This window comes from Micropterus salmoides, unplaced genomic scaffold (genome assembly GCF_014851395.1).
Source record: "Micropterus salmoides isolate LMB-PRFRI ecotype aquatic unplaced genomic scaffold, ASM1485139v1 Ms_hic_scaffold_4002, whole genome shotgun sequence".
NCBI lineage: Eukaryota > Metazoa > Chordata > Actinopteri > Centrarchiformes > Centrarchidae > Micropterus > Micropterus salmoides.
In genome coordinates, this window is record NW_024043377.1 from 6,243 (window position 1) to 28,322 (window position 22,080).

The window sequence follows — 22,080 nt, forward strand, 5'->3', positions numbered from 1 at the left end:
GAACAACAGCGCAGTCGTGCATGTTATATTAATATGCAAATGAAACACAAACAAACAGATCCAACTCTGAAATGACAGTTTATTATCAAGTCAACAAGAATTTATAAACAATGTGAGTCTACGTTGATTACAGTGGTTGACTACAGTCTTCTGACCAGCTACGTGGTTTTGACCCCTGACTGCGCGGACATCCAGTAGTGTTTGTATACAAACAAGAAACCCGCCTATTGAGTTGCAGAACAGAAAGGGGTGATGTCTTTCTTCTTAGGCATGAAACTCTGATATTAATATGTAATGTATCCATCTGTAATGTAACTTAAAACATTTGACGGTTTCAGCTTCTCAACTGTGATGTTGTACTGTTTTATATAACTGTCAATTGAATATTTCAAAGTGTTGGCTGTGTCAGCAAAACAAGTAATATGAAGATATCACCGTGGCAAATTTTGATGGGTATTTTCACTATATTCTGAATGTTTTATGGACGAAACAATTTTAATAGATTAATTGATCATTTAAAATAATAATTTGATGCATTTCAAGTTGTTAAAAGACCTGCATACATCTTTAAACTGCTTGTTTTGGCTGACCAACAATCCAAAACCCAAAGATATTCAGTTTTAGAGCTGCAATGATTAATTAGTATTAAATGAATAACTATTAAATGAGAAAGAAAAGTCAAAATTCTCTAATTCCAGCTACTTAAATGTAAATATTTTCTTCCTTTATTACTCCTCTACAACCTATGGGTTGTGGACAAAACAAGACATTTGAGGACAATTAATCGACCATGAAAATAATCATTAGTTGCAGCCCTTATTCAGTTTACTATCACAGAGGACAAAAAATGGTTTTCAGAATACATTCCCATACTTCACCAACTCATGTCCTGTTTTCTCTGTCTTTTTAGATAAACTATCATGATTCCCATCACAGAGCTCCGGTACTTTGCTGACACCCAGCCAGCGTACCGTATCCTGAAGCCATGGTGGGACGTTTTCACAGACTACATCTCAATCATAATGCTGATGATTGCTGTGTTCGGTGGTACACTGCAGGTCACACAGGACAAAATGATCTGCCTGCCTTGCAAGTGGGTGGTCAACAAGTCATGCGAGACCATGCCCATCCCAAATGTGACCATCAGTGCACCAGAACCCAAAGGCATTCAGTATGACCTCGACCGTCACCAGTATAACTATGTCGACGCTGTGTGCTATGAGAACAAACTACACTGGTTTGCCAAATATTTCCCCTATCTGGTGCTGCTCCACACCCTTATCTTCCTGGCCTGCAGCAACTTCTGGTTCAAGTTCCCCCGCACAAGCTCAAAACTGGAGCACTTTGTCTCCATCCTCCTCAAGTGCTTTGACTCCCCGTGGACAACACGGGCTTTGTCCGAGACCGTGGTGGAGGAGAGCGACCCCAAGCCTCTGGGAAAAATGAACGGATCGATGGACAAGAAGGCCTCGTCTGTGAGCGAGGACGTTGAGGCTAGCGTGCCCATGCTCCAACGAACAAAGTCCAGAATTGAACAGGGAATTGTGGATCGCTCTGAAACTGGAGTTTTAGATAAAAAGGAAGGGGAGCAGGCTAAGGCTCTTTTTGAGAAGGTTAAGAAGTTCAGGATTCATGTAGAGGAGGGTGATATAGTGTACCGTCTTTACATACGTCAAACCATCATCAAGGTAATCAAGTTTATACTGATAATTAGCTACACAGCCTACTATGTACGCTATATAAGGTTCAATGTAATGTGCTCGGTGAACATTCAGGAACTAACAGGGTACAGCACCTACTATTGTGCTCACCCGTTAGCAACTCTTTTTAAGATATTGGCCTGTTTCTACATCAGCTTGGTGGTGGTTTATGGTCTTATCTGCATGTACACTCTCTGTTGGATGCTCAGACGCTCCCTCAAACGATACTCCTTTGAATCAATCCGCGAGGAAAGCAGCTATAGTGACATCCCTGACGTGAAGAACGACTTTGCCTTCATGCTACACATGATAGATCAGTATGACCCTCTCTACTCAAAGCGCTTTGCTGTGTTTCTGTCAGAGGTGAGCGAGAACAAGCTGAGACAGCTGAACCTGAACAATGAGTGGACGTTGGAGAAGCTGAGGCAGCGAATCACCAAGAACTCCCAGGATAAGCTGGAGCTGCATCTGTTCATGCTCATTGGGATCCCAGACACAGTATTTGATCTAATTGAGCTGGAGGTGCTCAAGCTGGAGCTTATCCCTGATGTAACCATCCCACCTATCATCGCCCAGCTCTCGAACCTGAGGGAGATGTGGCTCTATCACACCCCGGCTAAGATTGAGGCTCCTGCTCTTGCTTTCCTGAGAGAGAACCTGAAGTCTCTCCACATAAAGTTCACAGACATCAAGGAGATCCCACTGTGGATCTACAGCCTGAAGAACCTCAGTGAGCTGCACCTAACCGGGAACCTGAGTGCTGAGAACAACCGCTACATTGTGATCGATGGGCTTCGGGAGCTCAAAAGGCTCAAAGTGCTGCGTCTGAAGAGCAACCTGACCAAGCTGCCGCAGGTGGTGACGGATGTGGGCGTGCACCTCCAGAAGCTCTCCGTCAACAACGAGGGTACCAAGCTGATGGTGCTCAACAGCCTGAAGAAAATGGTCAACCTGACGGAGCTCGAGCTTCTTCGCTGCGATCTTGAACGCATTCCACACTCCATCTTTAGTTTGCACAACCTGCAGGAGATTGACCTGAAGGACAACAACCTGAAGACAATAGAGGAGATCATCAGCTTCCAGCACCTGCACCGGCTTGTGTGCCTGAAGCTGTGGTACAACCAGATTGCCTACATCCCCATTCAGATTGGAACACTTACCAACCTGGAGAGGTTGTATCTAAACCGGAACAAGATAGAGAAAATCCCCAGCCAACTGTTCTTCTGCCGCAAGCTGCGTTTCTTAGACCTGAGTCACAACAACCTGACCAGCATCCACGCTGATATAGGCTTCCTCCAGAATCTGCAGTACTTTGCTGTGACAGCCAACAGGGTGAGAAGCAAAACCTCCCTTAAAATTGTCTAGTCCATGTTTGTATCACATTTCCATCTGTCTTCACCGCTCTAAGATTAGCTCAAAGGCCAGATAAGGTATTTATAAAGGTCAACGCTTAGAAACGCTGAGATATTCATAGACAGGATGGGAATTATGGCTCCAAAGATAACCACATGGCCGAGGCCTGGGGAGTTATGTTTTGTCAACAGATTCTTTGCCGTATGTTCCAGAGTTTTAAAAATGTCCTTTAGAAGTCAAGTCCAAAAAGGTTTAAAATATGATATAATCTTGGTCTGTTTATCCACTTTCCACTGACTGAAAGATGTGTGTTCAGTGGCATGTTGTAAACGCAGTCCTGTTCTGTACACAGCATTTAAATGTTAAAGTGCTGTCACACATGTTAGATAAAAGTCCTCCTGTCTGGAATCAAGCCTAGGTTTTTTACTGCCAAGCCCACAACACACTAACACAATTTTTCTCTGAGACCACATTATTTTTCTTTGAGCATGATGTACGCCTTGCCATTTTCACAGTATCAGCTTCTGTTAAAACATTTTCCCACCTCACCTGTATACTTCCTATTACTTTTCAAGGAAACCATCACAAATGGTCCTTATTCAGGATGTTGTTTGTTTCAGTTGCAAAGATCGTTAACTTAAATACTTTTAGGGCGATGCCAAATCCTGCCATTACAGTCATGGCTGGGTTAGTCCATTTGGCTTTGGGTGAAGTAGATCGCTTCAGTATTGCTGTGTATTTGATTCACGACTTAGGAATTTCATTCTGTAGAACAACAGCATTTCCCCCAAAAACTCAAAAGTGTACAGGATCATGTTTTTTCAGTAAAGGCTACTATTATTACTTTTTTACTGCGCTTGCTTGTGTGGTTGCGCACTGAAAATAGGTTCCAGCAGGTTTGTTTGCAGCCAAAATAGCTCTATTTAATGGGACCCATCTGGTGTCTCTTCTGTTTTTAAGGCCTCTCTCCTAAATCCTCTTTATACTATTGGCACATTATCAATCCAAATGAGATGTGTAATTGTAAATATTGTGTCCATGTAGGTATTTCAATAGGATAGGAAATAGTGATTTTTTTGTGGACATCAATTTTGAACAAAAAGAATTACAAATAGGATGAGGAGTTTGTTGTCTATAAGCACAAAGGCTACAAGAATACACGACTGTTGTTTGTGACACTGTTAACCTACATCCCTTGTTTTTCTGCCTGTTATCCTCCCCTCTTCAGATCGAGACTTTGCCGCCGGAGATGTTCAAGTGCAAGAAGCTGCGTACTCTGAATCTGGGGAACAACTGCCTGCAGACGCTGCCATCACGCTTCGGAGAGCTCACCGGGTTGACCCAGCTTGAGCTGCGAGGGAACCGTCTGGAGTGCCTGCCAGTGGAGCTCGGTGAGTGTCGGCTGTTGAAGAGGAGCGGCCTGGTGGTGGAGGAGGACCTGTTCAACACGCTGCCCACAGAAGTCAAAGAGCAGCTTTGGCGGGCCGATAAGGAGATAGCTTGAGCCAAACCTGCTGCTGCAGAGGAAAGAAGCTTGATTGGAGAAATAAACGAGCAGACTCAAAGGTTTTACAGTTACATTTGCAGTTGTGGTGCAGTGTGGCTCAGAAAACTGGCAGTAGTAAATCAATTATAGTGCAACTGACAGCTAGTTTGTTGAGGCATGAGGTGTTGGTCCTGTTGTTTTCTTCAGGCTCGCTGTACGCTGAACATGCTTGGAGGTATCGTTTTGTGTGCACAAAACAACTCCGTGATGAACATCAACAGATCATCCCACAGCAGATCTCACAGCTTAGGCCTTAACTCAGAGGACTGCTGAAACGACATCACAGAGAAGCTGTCAAATATTCAGCAGAAAACAAATGGGAACAAACTCTACAGTACAATGTCTAAATACCCTGCAGTTGTTAATTTATAACGTCGGCCTGTGTGGCAGCACATTTGTTACTGGAGCTGTGGAGAAGTGCACCATTGTTCTTTGACTCATTCACAGAACATCATGTCTTAACTAGGCATGTGAAACAGGCTTCACCGTATTTTGCATGACAAAACATCAGACACATTACTGATGTGTCTTATTAAGGTATGTGAGATTTATTGTTATTGGTCTGTTGAAACGAGGTCAAGGTAATTTGGTACTTTCAAATGCTACCACACGTTGGTATCATGTTTGGGCCTTTGAAACGGCCTGTGTTGTGATGTCAAGTAATACATGATCAAAATGACAGTGAGTCCAACACATTTGACACAGCAACTGATTTGTTGTTTTAAGAATTTATTTTAAGCTTCTTGTGGAACGTATAACTGTAGTCAAAGATCTTAAGTGACCTTTGTTCAGTTGACAGCGAATATGTTGCTTCACTGACTAGATTGTAATGACACAAGGTGTCCCCCGGCTGACACGAAGTTTGTAGTCCCTGAATTAAAGTCACAGGGTCATAAACATTCAGAAAGCACCGGTCAATGTTGATTTGTGTCTTTTTTAAATGAAAACATGTGCAAGCACGCATGGCACTCATACAGCCAGTAGATAATACGTAGACCAATAAAACAAGCAAGAATCAAGATACTTTTTGAATTATGGGACCATTAGATGATTATTACCTAAATGGCACCTCCAAGTGGCTGAACTCCTGCAGATGTGAGACAGGAGAGTCTTAAATAGCTGGTAGGTGCACTGCCAGTTTCCAAAAGAAGTGTTGTTGTTGATGACTCAAGTGCCCAGCTGTTTGTATGCTGGTCCTTCTATTTATCATGCTTGGTTTACTCAAGGGAAAGCTGCACATTTGTCAGCGCTTTGTTTATCCATTCAGGAGCAAAATGAGGACAAACAGGAAATTACAGAGTGAAGGGAACTGGTTTTGACCGACCCACACAAGGGAAACATTTATTCACAGAGAGAGTATACAGAATTTGATTTCCACATCCATGGTCCAAATTAGTGCAACATGCTTTGTCTGCTTGAAACACTTTTCTTGTTAAGACCTTGGATTTAATAGCATCATTTGGAGTAACCCTGCTATGTTTACTCCAGCCAGGCATCTCGTTGCTAATATGGCCTTATCTTTTACAAGCTGTATGCCCTGTTAATGATCACAAACATCACGTTCGTGACTTTTTAATGTGTTGTAAAATGTATAGCTAAAATGTTTAACGTCTTTTGTTTCATACATAGCCATATGGTATGTTGTCTTATTGTTACCAGCTGTTTCTTTTTGATTTTAGCTTTAAAAGAGATTTAAGGGACATTTCACTATAATGATACAATTGCACCTTTGTTCACAGTGAATTATTTTATTTTTTTTCACTGAGGCCTTGGCTAAATCCAAATGCCCTTCTAGGGGTCATTAGTGAAGTGCAGTCCTGTTCTGAAAGAAGAGCCTCAGTCTTGAATGTGTTTACTAGAAACCAGTAAAAACTGGAAGCAAAGGTCACAGACAAAGATGAGAGCAAAAAAGAACACATGCCACCAGACAAAGGTCAAAGGGAATCTCAGCTTTTCCAACATGTATAACATTTTAAAAATAAACATTGTTTTTATATGGCATGTCCACCTTGGAATGTCTGCTCTGGTTTAATTTTGGTCTTGCCAAGTAACAGCAAGAACATGTTTTTCACTACATGTCATCACCTGTTGGATGCCAAAAGATTAATGCTAATAGGCAAAACAATGAGGTACTAGCACATTAAACTAAACAAAATAAATATATTATTATAGTGCAGTAGCTGGCCAAAGATATAGGGACAGGTTGTTGGACAACTTGCATCATCTAAAGTAAATTTGATATATAATAGGCTCATTGTAGTGGTGCAGTGCAGTTGCCAGTGCTGCTGACACTAAAAATCTCCTTCCTGCAGTGCACCGCAGAGTGTCAAAATAGCACGTTTAAACAATGTCTGTTATTGTATCAAGTGTGTTTTGGTGGTCATATCATTAGAGGTTGGATAGTCTCAACTAAATATAGTTTTTCCAGCCTTAGTAACAAGTGCTAACCTCTTTATCTGTTTCTTTATCTGGCTATTATATTTTAATTTTCTGACCTCCAGAGCTCTGACCAGGGTGATACAGTCACTTCCCTCTGAGTCACAAGATGAGCACATTTAACCTGCACTCCCTTTCCTGCATGTCAGCATCAGTGAAGGTCTGAGAGGAGGTCAGACAGCCATTTGCAGAGCACCAAAAGGAAGTCTTAGTGATTAATAAAATTCCCCTTGGTTGAGTGAAAACTCTTATGCTAGTACTTTAGTATCATGTCAGAAGCAGCTCATTCTCATCTAAATATTAAATAACTTCAATATATTTAAGATCTTTTTTTTTTCATTCTGTGCAAATGCGCCAAAATACGTTCGCTTTTAACTTTGTGTTCTCTCTCCATGAATTTATGTGAAAGTATGAAATATAAAAAATGGGCTTCTGTTTGTATGTTATGTATGCCTTAAGTTGTGTGCAACGGCATGATTGATAATTTTTTTCTTACACAGAATTACAGAGGGTTACAGCAGACGGTCAGTGTTCTGATATCTTTGGACACAGCTCCTTTTCCCTAAAAACAAAACAGTACTTCACAACTGAACAAAAGCAACTCTTGACAATCTAACACTGTAAACGGAGGGTAGCTCACCCTCCAGTGTGGGCATTGTGTGTAACGGTACACATTGGTTAATATCTGCAATATATTGACTTTTTTTGGGAATACTCCTTTTTGAACCCAATACTTGCAGTACTCAAAAAAGAAACTGCCATGATTGCATTGACATCTAATCTCTACCTATGTATAAAACTTTCAAATACACAATTGTATTTACTATGTACGATTAAATCATCTCTGTATTCTGGTGCCTGTAGATTAGGGATGTACGAAAACAGTTGGTTCCCCTTTCAGGGTTCAGATCCATTACATCTTGTAGCATGAGTTTGTCAATCTTGAACTCGTGTGTTATAGCCATACGGAAAGCCACCCACTTAACCCCATAGCAACAATCGTTGTTGAATATAAACTGGATGGACAGAATTGTTTCAATCAGCACCATCTGTATCACACGTGACATGGCCTTTATCAATGAATTGTTGCACAGTGGACTGAACACTGGCTTTTTAAGCAGACAATGGACAACTGAACTTTGATTTCCTAATGTTCAGACCCTACTTTTGTACCATTCTGAAACATGATAATAAAACAAATACTTAACACTAAATCCTTTTGCAAGAGTGTTAATTTCTTATCCGGTGGATAGTAGTTCTTTCAGTGGAAAGTCCTAAGCACTGTTGAGCTTGTTGCTGGGAAACGTATTTTACATACCTTAGTATGTCTACTGACATTTTGACTTGTCTTAGCAGGTAAAGCACAGGTTTAATTAATAACATTATGGCAAATGGCTCTGTCATGGCTGTTGCAAGCAGGGTAACAGGAATACAGTGGAAGGACCTAAATACGACTGAGCACAAGGTCAAAGGTTGAAGTGTGACCATAGTGTGACATTCTGGGCCTTGTACTGGACTGCAGTCTTCACGTACAAAAGGTCAAGCTGACACTGAATCCCTGTCGGGTTGTTTTTTTAAATTTTTATAAACTGTAAAGGTTCATACTAATTTGCAAGGAACAAAGCAAATATTAAAGCAGATGTTTCAAAAAGTAAGTTTTTTTTCTTCTTTCCTGTAATGTTAATCATCTTGTGACCCACACCTTAGAGTTATCCTGCACCTGATGTATACCTCATCTTAGGATTACACTTTCCTCTATTTAATAAGATATGAAGGGGTTATTGCCTCTGTGCTGCAATGAAAGAGTTAAAGTCCAAAATCCTATTACAGCCTCTCTATGGTTACACTTTAATTAATTTAGACACGTCACATGGTTGGAAATCAGCGTCTGCAGGATGTATGTTACCCGGATGTCTCTTTCCCGCAAGCTGGACCTCTCTGAGCAGACCATGGACTTTATGACAGATGGAGATATACAAAACGTGAGCACTACATTAAAATTATATTGAAGGTACAATGAGCTGTAGCTAACGATATGTCCTGCACTTTAAGCTTTTAACTTTAACTGCAAATGCTCAAATAAAGTATCTTAATTGGTCCCTATTCAATTTGAAGTATATGTAACACCAATAACTGTGTAGACTGTCTTTGTGTACTGTATCATATTCCTGGAAGATGTTATTGTTTATATTAATGTAGTTTATACAGTACCTGTGCACATTTCCGGCTCAGCGGTGGATGAAGTATTCAGATCTGTTACTTAATAAAAGTACTAATACCTCTCTGTAAAAATACTCACAAGTACAAAAGTAAAAGTGCTGCATTGAAAATGTTACTTAAGTAAGAGTTGTAAGTATAATCAGGAAAATGTACTTCTTGTTCTCTGTGACTGAGAGATCATTAGATTATAATTACTCATGCAATAATGTAAAAGCAGGGGTTTTACTGTTGTGGTTGGTTGAGGTTGAACTATTTTGTAAACGATTATCAAAATAGTAAGCCAATCTACTAATGTAGACTACACTGTAAAAAAGGATTGGATCAATAAGTTATAGTAACTTCTTTCTATAATTTACCTCCACTTAACATAATAAGTTATGAAATTTCAACTTAATTTAATGAGTTATCACTATCACAACTCAGGTTTGTAAGCCAGTTCAGTGAAATGTAAATTTCAATGTGTCAACTTAATTTATAAGTGTGAGTTGGAATATGGTAACCGGATCTCTTTAAAAGTGACCATGACCCCGGTGTGGCGACAGTACTAATGCGCGGTGCAAATAGTCCTGAATATTTCTCTTGATCTGATATACGACTAATAACTATGCGGATTGATTTTTGTAACACATTAATGAGGCGCACCACCCAATTGCAATTCCCCATTGAGAGAAGAAGAGGAACACAAATTAAGCCTACTGACAATGGAGAGCAGATAAGTAGCGGATGAATACGTTATTTTCCAGCAAGATGTGGATGAGACTTGGCAGCGGAAAAGCGGGTCTTTTCGGATTGGAGCAAGAGAAGCAAGGTGAGTCTGTCATTTATAATAATTGTAACCCAATTCAATGAGTCAATTAACTTAGTTATGAAGAAACGAAGTGCTGTCATGAGACTTTCTGAACACGGGATAGTTCAGAGCAGCTTATTAATGCATGTAACGTTAGTGTTGAGCAGTGAACCCAACTTTACAGTGTTTAACGTTAGTCCGAGAATCACTTTTTACTTTTATTAAGAAGAAACACAATCTTTTGACATTCACCCCTCAAAAAAGGACATTTATGGCGCTTGGTAGTTGTTTGAATGTTTGAGTTAGCTGCTTTACTAGAGCCTCTGTGTGTAACTTAGTGTCAGTAATTAGCCTTGGCCCGTCCCAACGATGTGTGGAGTAGCGTCGACGTTTCAGTAATTAGCCGTGACCCGTAACGTTACCAACGTTGTTTCAGTAATTAGCCATGGCCTGTTCCAACGATGTGGGTGGAGAGGCGTCGGCATTTCAGAAATTAGCCTTGACCAGGTGAGTTGCTACTAAATTAAAGTTAGCTGCTTCAGCAAAATTAAGAGGATTTGGGCTTTCTTAACATTGTTAGCTAATCTGTGACGGGGTTTCTTTTGCAATGTTATTCGCTTATTAGTGAGTTTGTACTCAGCTCCAGCTTAACCTGCCAATTTAAAAAAATAAAATAAAATAGCGGGAGGAAGGTAGACTTTACTGGCGCCATCGTGTGTTTCACTGTCTGACCGTGAGAAGAGCAAAGAGAGAGCTGAGCAGGTGAAGATAACATTAGTTGATTTTGACTCTTTTTTTTTTTTTTGAAAGAGTGCAGTGACGTTAAAACGGTAGCCTCTGATCCACCACATCTGTTTTAACAGGCAGTGGCGAGTTGTTAAATCATTGTTTCCCATACGTAATTTATTTGTGGCGTCCCGCCACAATATCAACGCAGACTGCCACATATTGATTTTCGTTTTTTTTTTTTTACTAGGCCTATTTAAAATCTAAATCTAATCCCGCCCCTCTCCCTCATGAACACAGCAAAAGAAGAGGTTATAGTAAACATTTATACTTAAAACTATGTATTTTTATCTCTTTTCAGGTAAAAGTAGTCTACAATGCTGCTGCGTGTCATCATATCAGAAAATGAAGACATCCCATCCAGTGTTGAGGAGCTGTATCAGGTGTTGCGAACAAAGCTTGGTCTGAGAGGTGGATTCATTTTGCAATAATCAGTAATGCAACCTAATCAGTGTGCAACCTAACAGACATCAAAGACCTTCCTGTGAGGTGGGCAACTGTGAAAGTGTTGTTCACAGCTGATGACGTCTCAGATTCTACACTGGACACTTGCAGCCTCCCTTCTCTTAGTAGAGATTGTGTTGAATGGCCTGACCCCTTCCCGATTCCACAGTTCTCACATGATGTGGAGCTGCAGCTGAAAGAAGCCAATGCTAAGGATGGATCTGTAATGGTGATTCCTAAAGGTTTAAAGACATTCTTGATATACTGGCCGACAGTATGTCAAAGATTAGTGCTTATCCTGAGAGGCATCACTATGAGAATGAAGCCAAAGCACTTGTGGAGAAGCATCCTAGTCTGAAGGAGCCAAGGTCAGAAAAGGGATGGTACTCGTGGTTTCACAGCCTGAAATTTAAGCTTGGAAACTATCGGCAAAAGTTAAGTGCAGCAGGATGCCCTGAAGTGGTGGTAAAGAAAAGGAGAAGGTTCGAAGGGGAAAGTGTAAAGAAGTCAAAGAAGGGTGAGGTCAACTACTGTCCAGATCCGCCTGAAGGACAGAGTCCTGAAAACATGGAGGAGAAGTGTAATATGATGGAGGCTGAAATGCTGAAGAGACCCTGATCCCCAGCTGGTAGAAGACCTGATGGTTGCTACGTTTTCCCAGCGCAGAAAAGAGATAATTGGAGATCAGCCACTCATCACAGAAGTCATTTCCAGATGGCCACCTCTGTTGCATGAGAGACAGGTACTCAGTTGAGAGATAGAAGCACGTTTTGTCTGATACTGTGTCTTGTTCATAATTATGTTTGACTTATATTTTCTATCTGTCTCTTCTCAGATCAGGACGGAGTTCAAGAGAATGGTCACCAAAGACCTTCTGGAATATTTTCTCGACAGACGTGATGGCCTGGTCCCAAGACTGCTAGAGGTGTACAAAGCAGCAACCAAGACTGGAAAGAAGCAATCACTCAAAGATATTTTGGACTGCCTTCAGAAAGATGTAAGTGGAGAGCAGATCATAAAATTAGGCAAAATGTATTATCTTGGCTAAAACATTTTCAACTTACTGCATGTTTCTTTTTCATGTAGGATACAAATGAGAAGAGAAGGACTGCTGCCTTGCTTGGTCTGCCACACTACATATCAGGCGAAGATCCATCAACTGTAGTCAGGATGTGACGTAAGACTATTATGATTTCTGTAACGCAAAACTGTTAGTGTGTGTATATGGGTGATTCTTTTACTGTGGGACTTGTGGGTAGATTTTCAAGAAAGAAAAATACTTCATACCCCAACCCAGACTTATTAACGTTGCCTGTCTAATAGTCATGAAAACTCATTCAATTCATTCAAACTTTACTTTGCATTTTCTCATAACTTAAATGATAGATTTCAATTCATGTGGTTATAATGTGTAATTTACACTTTTTTTTCTTATAAATGGCTGTTCCGGTCACTCATCTCTTAGAGAACAATTTTAAAACATTTGCTAAAGTCCTTCAGTGTCTGAACTATTTCTGTCTCACTTCCAAGGGTTGAAATTCTGAAAATGAATTGATAGTTGGTGTTACTGATCAGGTTCAGTCTATTTGGGGAACAACTAAAGGGTGTGACTTTCCTGCTCTATATTTGAGGATTATGATTGCATTTTAAATTAGTCTTTTAAAGCCTATATAATTGTAGACTAAAACAGTCACACACTGTCTCTGCTTTTCAAGGCTCACAGGGAGACTCTGGATGAAACCATGAAGGGGATGCAACTTGGCCTGCTGATAGGCTATGAAGGTGCTGAACGGGATGCCTTTCCACGGGAGGTCTTCGAGATAGCTGTTGTGGTTGAGGAGACAACATTAAAGATGTGGCATGCAGCTTTGCCATGCTCATGGGTGTCATCTACTGTGTCAATCTCGAGTACCAGAAGCCATGAAGTATTCCATTGAGTTTCTTCAGAGAGTGGTGATGAAGATAAAACCAGACCAAGCATGTGCCCGCGTACATGGACTAAGAAACAGAATCCTGAGGTACAGACTGTAACACCTGCTTCTCATTTTCTCAAGATTCTCATGTGGATATTGTTCCTGTCAAGACTTCATTGTTCTCTTTTATATGCACTTTCACGTTCTGTACTGTGGAAAAACAGCACTGTCTCACAATTTAAAACTTAATTTTGAGAATGATAGAGGGGACAAAACACTGATCCTCCCCACTTTTTTATTGGACGGATTGTGAGAGCTGATGGTCTCGACTGTTCGAAGTCTTGTGAAGTTAGAAGTGGAGCACTTAAGACAACACAAACCAGCCTCAAAGTTCTTTATCTTCAATGGAACAAGACTGTAATGGACTTGGACATTTGAGTTTTGTGCATTTCCTTTTCAATATTACTACTCATTAGTCACCATGTTGTAGAAATCACAAGCATTTTACTGATTACAGCTGATGGTATCAACTGTTCTCTCCTCAGACAGACGTTTTTCTTTATTATGTTTTTTGATTGTTAAATGCAGTTGCAGGCAAACGGTCTCAAGGTTTATATCATCTCATTTCAATGAACTGATTGGTATTAGAGTTGGTTGGGTTGACCTCGCTCCTCATAGGTGACTGTTTAAATACTGTTGGAACATGTTAAATTATCATAAATATGGTCTCACTTTGGCACTTGTGTAGTCTGAGATGTTTTCATTGGCTTTTAGGCTTGTTGCGTCAATTACAATTGTATCTGAAGGAGACGAAGGCTGTGAGTTGAGGTACTTACAATAAATTCTTGAATACGTGAATTGTAAGTTCATTCATTGTACTCTTAAGAAACTGGTGAACTTGCCATTATTAGTTGAGATAGGGGATGGAAATTAAAAACACAAGTCTACTTAATTTGAAATTATAAGTTCGATTGCTGCCTTAAAAACATGAGTTAACCTAACTTCAAAAGGCAATTGGTATGAATATAGTCAATTATCTTAACTTAAAAATGTGAGTTGAAAGGGTATAGACTTGCATGTTTGTTTGACAAAAAAGAGTAAGTTTCATTGACTAGACGATGTAATACAGATAGTTGGTTTAACTCACAGTATCAAGTTGAAACAATAAATGATCATTCATTAAACAACTTCCTTAACTTAACTTACAGAGTTGAAATAGCTTAGATTTGTATGTTTGTTTGACAAAAGAAAGCAAGTTTCTTTGAATGACCAATGTAATATAGGTAGTTGGTTTAACTCACAGTATCAAGTTGAAACCATAAATGATCATTAATTAAACAACTTGTGGAAGGTAACACCATGAGTTAAAATAAAGCTTTTGTTAAAGTTGAGTTTACTCACATTTTTAAGGCAGCAATTGAACTTAAGTTTTTAAGTTAAACTACCTTGATAATTTTTACAGTGTACTAGCTGTAGGCTACTTGTATAAACTGTTGGGTAATTTAATTTATAACAAAACACCGTATGTTTTAAACTGTAACTAGGCCTAAATATAGAGAAAGAAAAAGTACTACAATATCTCCCTCTGAGATGTAGTGGAGTAGAAGTAGAAAATGCATCTTGGATTCATTCTCAATCTTACGGCTCATAATCTGACAGCGATCCACTTGGACAGAGTGCACAAAGGCTGTCATTTTCAATTGCCAACAGCAAGGCCAGGCTGAGCAGAGTGAAAACGTTTAGAGAAGCATGATCATCAAAACGAATGATGCAGCACCGACATTTTCCACCCACAGGATGAAAACAAATACAGAAATTGGCATAGCAGGCTGAGAACCTAGGGTTTTCAAAAAGACCAAAAAGATTATTGGCCCTATCATTTGCTTTTTCTTTCTTGTTGCTCAAATACCCCACGATATTTGTTGTGACTTTATTGCGCACATGACGTTTAAATGATCGACAGCAGCATCTCTAAGCATGAAATTAAAACACAAAATAAGGCTCGGCGCCATGCTCACTTCATCCTGTCGCCGGGCCTGCTCTACAGTAGGCTATGAGCATTTTGAGGGCATATGTGAGTGAAAATGATAGTGTGAAAAATATTTCTGGGGGCCTGGGTAGTTTAGACACTTAAATTAACAAAGCTTAACTGTACAAAATATTCACATAGAGCCATGCCACTTTGAGCTGACAATGTCGCTGTTTAAAATGAGAAACATAAAAGTCATATAATTTGTTGCTAACAAACATTAATTCCATGATTTAACTTTACCAAAATGTTGTATACTATCTGTGGCGAATTAGGTTTCAGCACAACACTGCAGTTCGTACTAAAATAAATATCACTGAGTAACACTGTTGTACAGTCAGTGGACTGATTTAATCCAACAAAACTATAAACACACACACACACACACACACACACACACACTTTATTACGTTGCTATTGGACCCACTTTTGCCTCCAGAACTGCCTTAATTTTTTATGAAATACTTTCAACAAGGTGCTGACTTTGGTCCATATTGACATGATAGCATCATGCAGTTGCTGCAGATTTGTCGGTTGCACATCCATGATGCGGATCTCCTGCTCCACCCAGAGGTTCCACCACATCCCAAAGGTGCTCTATTGATTTATAACTTGCAATCTAAATAAATTATATATACATCATATGATAATTAAACAAATAACCTTGTGGAGCCATGAAAATAATAGTACAGTGATTCAGTCCAGAATAGGTTTTTGAAATGTGTGTACAAATCATTTTTAATGGCCCTTTTTGCTGTGACACATGGACCTCTTGTGGCTCTTTTATGGTACTGCATTATATAGTTATTTTACAATTTGCCATCAAGTTTGTCTTGAAGAGCTGATAAATACTGCAATATGAGAAACAAGATGCACTTTCCACTGGTGGGTGTATACAGTGGCGCTCACCAGCCAGGATGAGGAGGAGTTAGGACCGAATAGGCTGCATTATTTGGAGAGAGTTTGTGTGTCTTTATAATAATATGCCTATCTCTTTCTCTATTAATATTACAGAAAAAGTTGCATTTTATTTACCCTATCCAGCACTGGTCCTTTATTTTGCATCTGTACATCTGCTGCAATATAAAATTACTCAATTATAAGTAAAAGTCAGTATTGTGAAGATGTATGAAGAAGTATAAAATTATTATTAGCAGAATGTACTTAAACTATCAATAGTTAAACTACTCATAATTCAGAAAAACTATTTTATATTCCTTTGGGTATAATCTATAACAATATCATTTATGTAAACTCATTGTATGTTTTGTAAAATCCTAATCTGTTACTAAAGCTATGAAATAAATGTAGTGGAGCAAAAAGGTATAGGTAAAAATAAAAGGTAATAAATAGATAAAAGGTACAGTATAAATAAAAGGTACAGTATTTACCTCTGAACTGTAGTACAGTAGAAGTTTAAAGTAGCATTAGATGGAAATCTTCAAGTGAAGTCCCTCAACTTAGTACACTAATTAGTTTAATTCCACCATTGCCTCTAGTCAACAAACCAGTGACCACAAGATAGTGCTGGAGCAACGACATCTAGAGGTCATCCTGGGCTACTACAGCACCACTATGTGCAACGCGTAGTCCAAAATCCTATTAAGGCCTCTGTATAGTTACACTTTAATTGATTTAGACACGTCACATGGTCGGAAATCAGTGTCGGCAGGCTGTATGTTACCCGGATGTCTCTGTCCCGCGAGCTGGACTTCTCCAAGCAGACCATGGATTTTTTGGCAGATCGGGATGTGCAAAAGGTGAGCACTACATTAACATAAAAGTTAAAATGAGCTCGTGCACTCTATTATATATTTTACACTTGAAGTTATTTAGCTAACTGCAAATGCTCGACTAGAGTATCTTAATTAGACTTTATTCAAATAAAAGTGTCTGTAACACTAATAACTGTGTAGACGTTCTTTGTGTCACTTACTGGATCATATTCCTGCAAGATGTTATTGTTTGTTTTCATGTACTTTATATAACAGTAGTTGTACACATTTCAGGCTCATTACATAACATGCAACAAATGGCCTATTTAAGGTGGTCTACACCAAACGCCCATTTATTCTTGTTGTGTAAACACCAGAGCTGTCTTAAACAGTACATTGGCCTCTTTTTTTGCGTTTAGACGTCAAAGGGCACTTTTTTTACGTTTATCTCTCCTATTAGTGTGACTATAAGCAGGGACATAACGGCATAAATACTAACATCAAGTATGTTAGTAATGTTATTTAGAGAGCACCTTTTAAAGAGCAGATGTCACAAATTGCTTTATTATAATATAATAATAAATAATTAATCATTACTAATAAATATGCAATTAGTTAGGTTATAATAATGCAATTAATTAGGTTATTGAATTGAGCATGCATAGTATAGTGTGTGTACATTTGGATCCTAAGATCCCTCTGCTACATGAATTGAATGTTTGTGTGAAATGATGGGGAAACAATTAGTTGATCAATCAATTAAGATGGAAATGAAAATGAAATGAACAGTTTCATGTGAGAGTACATAGTGTCAAATAAGTTGAGATCCCAACGCTCTTGCTATCAGGTTGCAAAGAAGAATACTGGAGCCTTTCTCCCTTTAGTAACAACAGTGAGTGAGAAAAGGGAAATGCACCACGAAGAGCACCATGACAGTGCTGTGGAAGAAGGGAATCCAAGTTGTTGAGCAACTCAAGCCAATTCCAAGCTAGAAGAGAACCAGGAACCAAAAATGGCTAATAACACACAAAACCTACCACCCTACGTCAGAGTGGCCACTGTCAATGGGGTGGTTGCCCTAAGAAGAACGACCTCAGGACTCTGGGCAGGCAGAGAACTGAGAAAGCTGAAATGTGCGAAAGAAGCATTCCTGTCGGAAGAGGAAGAAGACAACTTCATGCTCACTAAATATTAGCATCGGAGTCTCGAAGGCAGCGAGTGATCTCAAGGAGGGGGTGTCAAATAAGTTGAGATCCCAACGCTCTTGCTATCAGGTCGCAAAGAAGAATACTGGAGAATACTCCCTTTAGTAACAACAGTGAGTGAGAAAAGGGAAGTGCAACATCCATCTGCAAAACACAGCTTAACAATGATATAAGCAATATATTGAATAATGATTAAAAGAAAGATATTTGGTATTAAACATGATATGATGATTGAAAATCAGGATATCTCATTGATATTGAAGATTAATAAATTGAATTGATCTTCCGATTGTAAAATACATAATATGGTTAAATAACTGTGCAAAAGGTCACTAAGTTTGGGTGAAGACATCATGACTCATGTCATTGGGAGAGAAGGGTCAGCAAGGGGAAATTAAATGGCCAAACAAGGACACCTCTGGCCCAACTGAATTTAAGGATGAACAAGCTATGTGACCGTAGTCACATAGACAGAAAGAGGGTGGTGGCTGATTTGACAAAGAAGCTCAGCTATGGAGTAGGATATATAAGAGGAGTCAGCGAGAGATCGGGGTTATTCCTCGGCAGACCTCAGAGGCATCGGACTCGGAGCAAGACCATCACCGCACCGGACCAAGAGCCCAAGACAAGAGACGGATATTTGAGCAGCAAACAACTAGAGAACACTTCTGAGATTTCTTCAGGGGACTTCAAGAGATCGAGCCACAGAGGGTAACCACGACATCCAAACCAACTGAAGAATCATTGGACTCTGAAGATTATCTCTCACTCAACTGCAACGAAGACTGAAGACTTTTGAAGACAATTTGAGGGCTTTGGACAAAGCCTCAGGTTTCCACCAGAGTCATCAGCCCAGCAGAAGAGGGAAAGAACTCCTTGGCCAGGACAACTCCTTCCCCTCCCTTTCTCTCCAAAAGGAAGACATCAAAATACTCAAGCTCAGCTATCACAATTAGGTTTTGAATTTTAAAGATTTTATCAGTTTACTCAAGTTTTAATCAGTTTAATTTGTATGCTTGCCCTTGCTTAATTTTGCAATAAAATATCTAATCACTGCATTTAAAGTACAAGTAGTAGACATTGAATTTATTTCTTCACTAAGGTAGTAATTCATTAGGTAAAGTGTGTTTAACATCTTTAAGGTTCTTATAGGTTGCTCTAGCCAACGAAATTAACTTATCCTTGGGGCCTATTTCCTGGCCACTAAACACAATCCTAGCAACTATACCAAGTGCACTGATCAATGAGAAGAGAGCTGTCGTTAACGGGCGTGGCTGGGGTGGTATTTGGCTCTAGGGCTATTCAGTCAGGTGCCATTTCAGAGTAAGCAGGGTAGGCGTTCGGAAGAAGACAGTTAGAAGCTAGGCGAATCTCTTCGACACCATCTTAAACAATCCTCAGTTATATCTAATAGGGTAATACCCATAGGCCCAGAGGATCGGACCCTTTACGACGGAGAGCTGGTCCAGTATCTCCTGAACAGGGGTAACTCGGGATCTAACAATAGAATACTTTTAGGATTTGGAATGTAAATGTAAAATCCCCCACATTTTCATAGCCTAGATTTTGGAAATTAGGATTAGCATAGCCTTTTTCATTGTTTCTGACTTTTTTAGACCACGTGATTAATCAAGAAACTTATTGGCAGATTGAAAATAATCTTATATACCACCCTACTCTGAATAGGCAGGACACATCTTTTTCTGTGCTCTTTTTCCCTTTAATGATGTAATTCAATTAAGAGTAAATTTAATGTGTAAATGCAGTGCATTTGACCCTTGATTGGACTCAAATTTGAGAGAACAAAGATCCTTCTGTTACATAACTTCTTGTATCTGTGTGAAAGTGGAAACAGATGTGAAAGATCATCTTGTCCCAGCTCTTAACTAGATGATCTACACTGAATGAAATATTCAGACTCAAGACTCGTGCTTTTATGGCCATCCCAGTTCATCAAGGTATCAGGTATTCTACTTTGAGAATACATAGTTTGTAAATCCCGTACATTTGACCTTAGATTTGACCTGAATTTTAGAAAACAAGGACATATCTCTCTGTGTAAAAAAGTTGAAATGTACGAAAACTACTAATGAAAGAAATCTACTGAGGACATGTCTTGACTCCTCGATGATAGCTTCAGCACTTTCCTCCCTCTTGATAGTACGTGGAGGATGGATATGTGGTTCTGGACGGACTGCTGACCTCCCAGGAGTGTGACGAGCTGAAGCAAAGGATGGCAGAGATAGTGGACCAGATGGACGTCCCGGAGCACTGCCGCACCACCTTCTCCACCTACCATGACGAGCAGCTCAAAACACAGGTGACCTAATGTGCAGTACCCTGTGAGATAAGTCTTTAAACAGTGTCAGTGACTCACAGTTTATCTCACAATATTTCTTTCACATGCTTTCCTTCATATCGCGCTTAAAGATGCAGGTAAGGTTCCCTTATGTTCATTAACTGCAGGAAGTCAGTGTGTTTCTCCTTCATGATCACGCTCACGACGTTTGTAGGTACTTGACCCCTCCACTGATTCACAGTGTTTACCTCGACCCTAGATGTCCTTCCTCTCAGGCTAATAGCAGACTTTTATGTCAACAGTCTAGTATGTGTCAGTGGGCTGTGTAATACAGTCATTCCCTGCTGGATCAGGGGACTGATTCACCTTTTGACCTGCAGGGAAATGCTGACTATTTCATCACCAGTGGAGATAAGATCCGCTTTTTCTTTGAGAAAGGAGTTTTTGATGACAAAGGTGAGCTCTGGTGAAATTCCTTTTAGTCTGTCCATTAAATTTTCAAATAGCAAAATGCCTAATTAGAGGGGTAAAGCATTTTTTTATCTTGCAGGGGAATTCATCGTACCAAAACAGCGGTCCCTAAATAAAGTCGGACATGGTAAGTTTTCTGATCATATTTCATGCACAAGGAGCTTCCCAACATCCAAATCTAATCCCAGTTTTCATCTTTTAGCACTACATGCCTATGAGCCACTGTACAAAAAGGTTACACATTCACCCAAAGTTCAGGTGAGCGTGAGCCTTTGAACAATATCAGAGAATGATGTATTTAGTCACAGAATAACCAACACTCACATTAAATCTTCTTCTTAGGGCATAGCGAAGAAGCTGGGTCTTGTAAGTCCTGTGATACTGCAAAGCATGTACATTTTTAAGGTAAGCATTAACATCCTCCCCTCCATGCATGAAATGCCTTGTGTAGTATCAGATGCTATATGAGTAGTTTAGGATAAGATATCATTCTCTTCCTCTCTCTTCCAGCACCTGGGATTGGTGGGGAAGGTAAGGAATCAGTAATAAAGACTAAGCAATTAACATGATAAAGGATGAGCAGATTTTTGTCTGTTTTTCTTAGTGACTCCACATCAAGATGCCACATTTCTGTACACGGTGCCCCTGGGCAGAGTTATGGGGCTGTGGATTGCCCTGGAAGATGCCACCATTAACAATGGCTGCCTGTGGTTTATCCCGGGGTCACACAACAGTAAGCTGACAATATAACTAACCTTGCACTGTCGCTTCTAAAGCAGCTCATTCCACTCAGTACACTAGATAATCACCAGACACTATTTGTTTAATACTGTGTGGTTTGGTTATGTTACATTCCACACCTTTTCCAAGGTGGTATTTCCCGGCGTATGGTCGTACTCCAAAGGGCACCTTTCCCCTGACAGACTTCCTGGTCGAGAGCAGACCTATGATGACGAGAAGTTTGTTGCTGCACCTGTTAAAAAAGGTAATTCATTTGGTCTTAACATTCAAGTGGACAAATGACGGTGAATAAGGAAGTAATATTTCTAAAACTTACAGTGTGAGATACAGTGTGCTACACAAGGATCCAGTGAGCATAGGCATTTTGTCACTCATTCAGAACGTTTGTGCATATAAGCAGTGTCTAAATGCAAAATGTGCATTGTTAGCGCTGAA

At 39.7% G+C, this 22,080-nt stretch overlaps 2 protein-coding genes and 2 long non-coding RNA genes across 5 annotated transcripts; all 4 read left to right on the forward strand.

Annotated features, from left to right (window-relative positions):
* Window positions 1-879: 879 nt before the first annotated feature.
* On the forward strand, window positions 880-8,249 carry LOC119887091 (volume-regulated anion channel subunit LRRC8A). Its single transcript, XM_038698027.1, has 2 exons — window positions 880-3,032; window positions 4,282-8,249. The coding sequence occupies exons 1-2, from the start codon at window positions 921-923 to the stop codon at window positions 4,555-4,557; spliced, it is 2,388 nt and encodes a 795-aa protein (XP_038553955.1). The 5' UTR covers window positions 880-920; the 3' UTR covers window positions 4,558-8,249.
* A 1,639-nt stretch (window positions 8,250-9,888) lies between these two features.
* Window positions 9,889-13,180, forward strand: LOC119887092. Of its 2 annotated transcripts, none has more exons than XR_005441612.1 (5): window positions 9,889-10,063; window positions 11,130-12,014; window positions 12,108-12,269; window positions 12,359-12,449; window positions 12,988-13,180. It is a non-coding gene; the product is annotated as an uncharacterized LOC119887092 (long non-coding RNA). The 2 variants fall into 2 exon arrangements; XR_005441613.1 differs by lacking the exon at window positions 9,889-10,063 and adding an exon at window positions 10,268-10,549.
* Window positions 13,181-16,890: 3,710 nt separating this feature from the next.
* On the forward strand, window positions 16,891-21,372 carry LOC119887089 (phytanoyl-CoA dioxygenase domain-containing protein 1-like). Its single transcript, XM_038698026.1, has 6 exons — window positions 16,891-16,974; window positions 20,296-20,454; window positions 20,814-20,889; window positions 20,984-21,031; window positions 21,107-21,162; window positions 21,247-21,372. The coding sequence occupies exons 1-6, from the start codon at window positions 16,903-16,905 to the stop codon at window positions 21,370-21,372; spliced, it is 537 nt and encodes a 178-aa protein (XP_038553954.1). The 5' UTR covers window positions 16,891-16,902.
* A 43-nt stretch (window positions 21,373-21,415) lies between these two features.
* Window positions 21,416-21,796, forward strand: LOC119887088. The gene is made up of 3 exons (XR_005441611.1): window positions 21,416-21,435; window positions 21,509-21,637; window positions 21,775-21,796. It is a non-coding gene; the product is annotated as an uncharacterized LOC119887088 (long non-coding RNA).
* The last annotated feature ends 284 nt before the right edge of the window (window positions 21,797-22,080 follow it).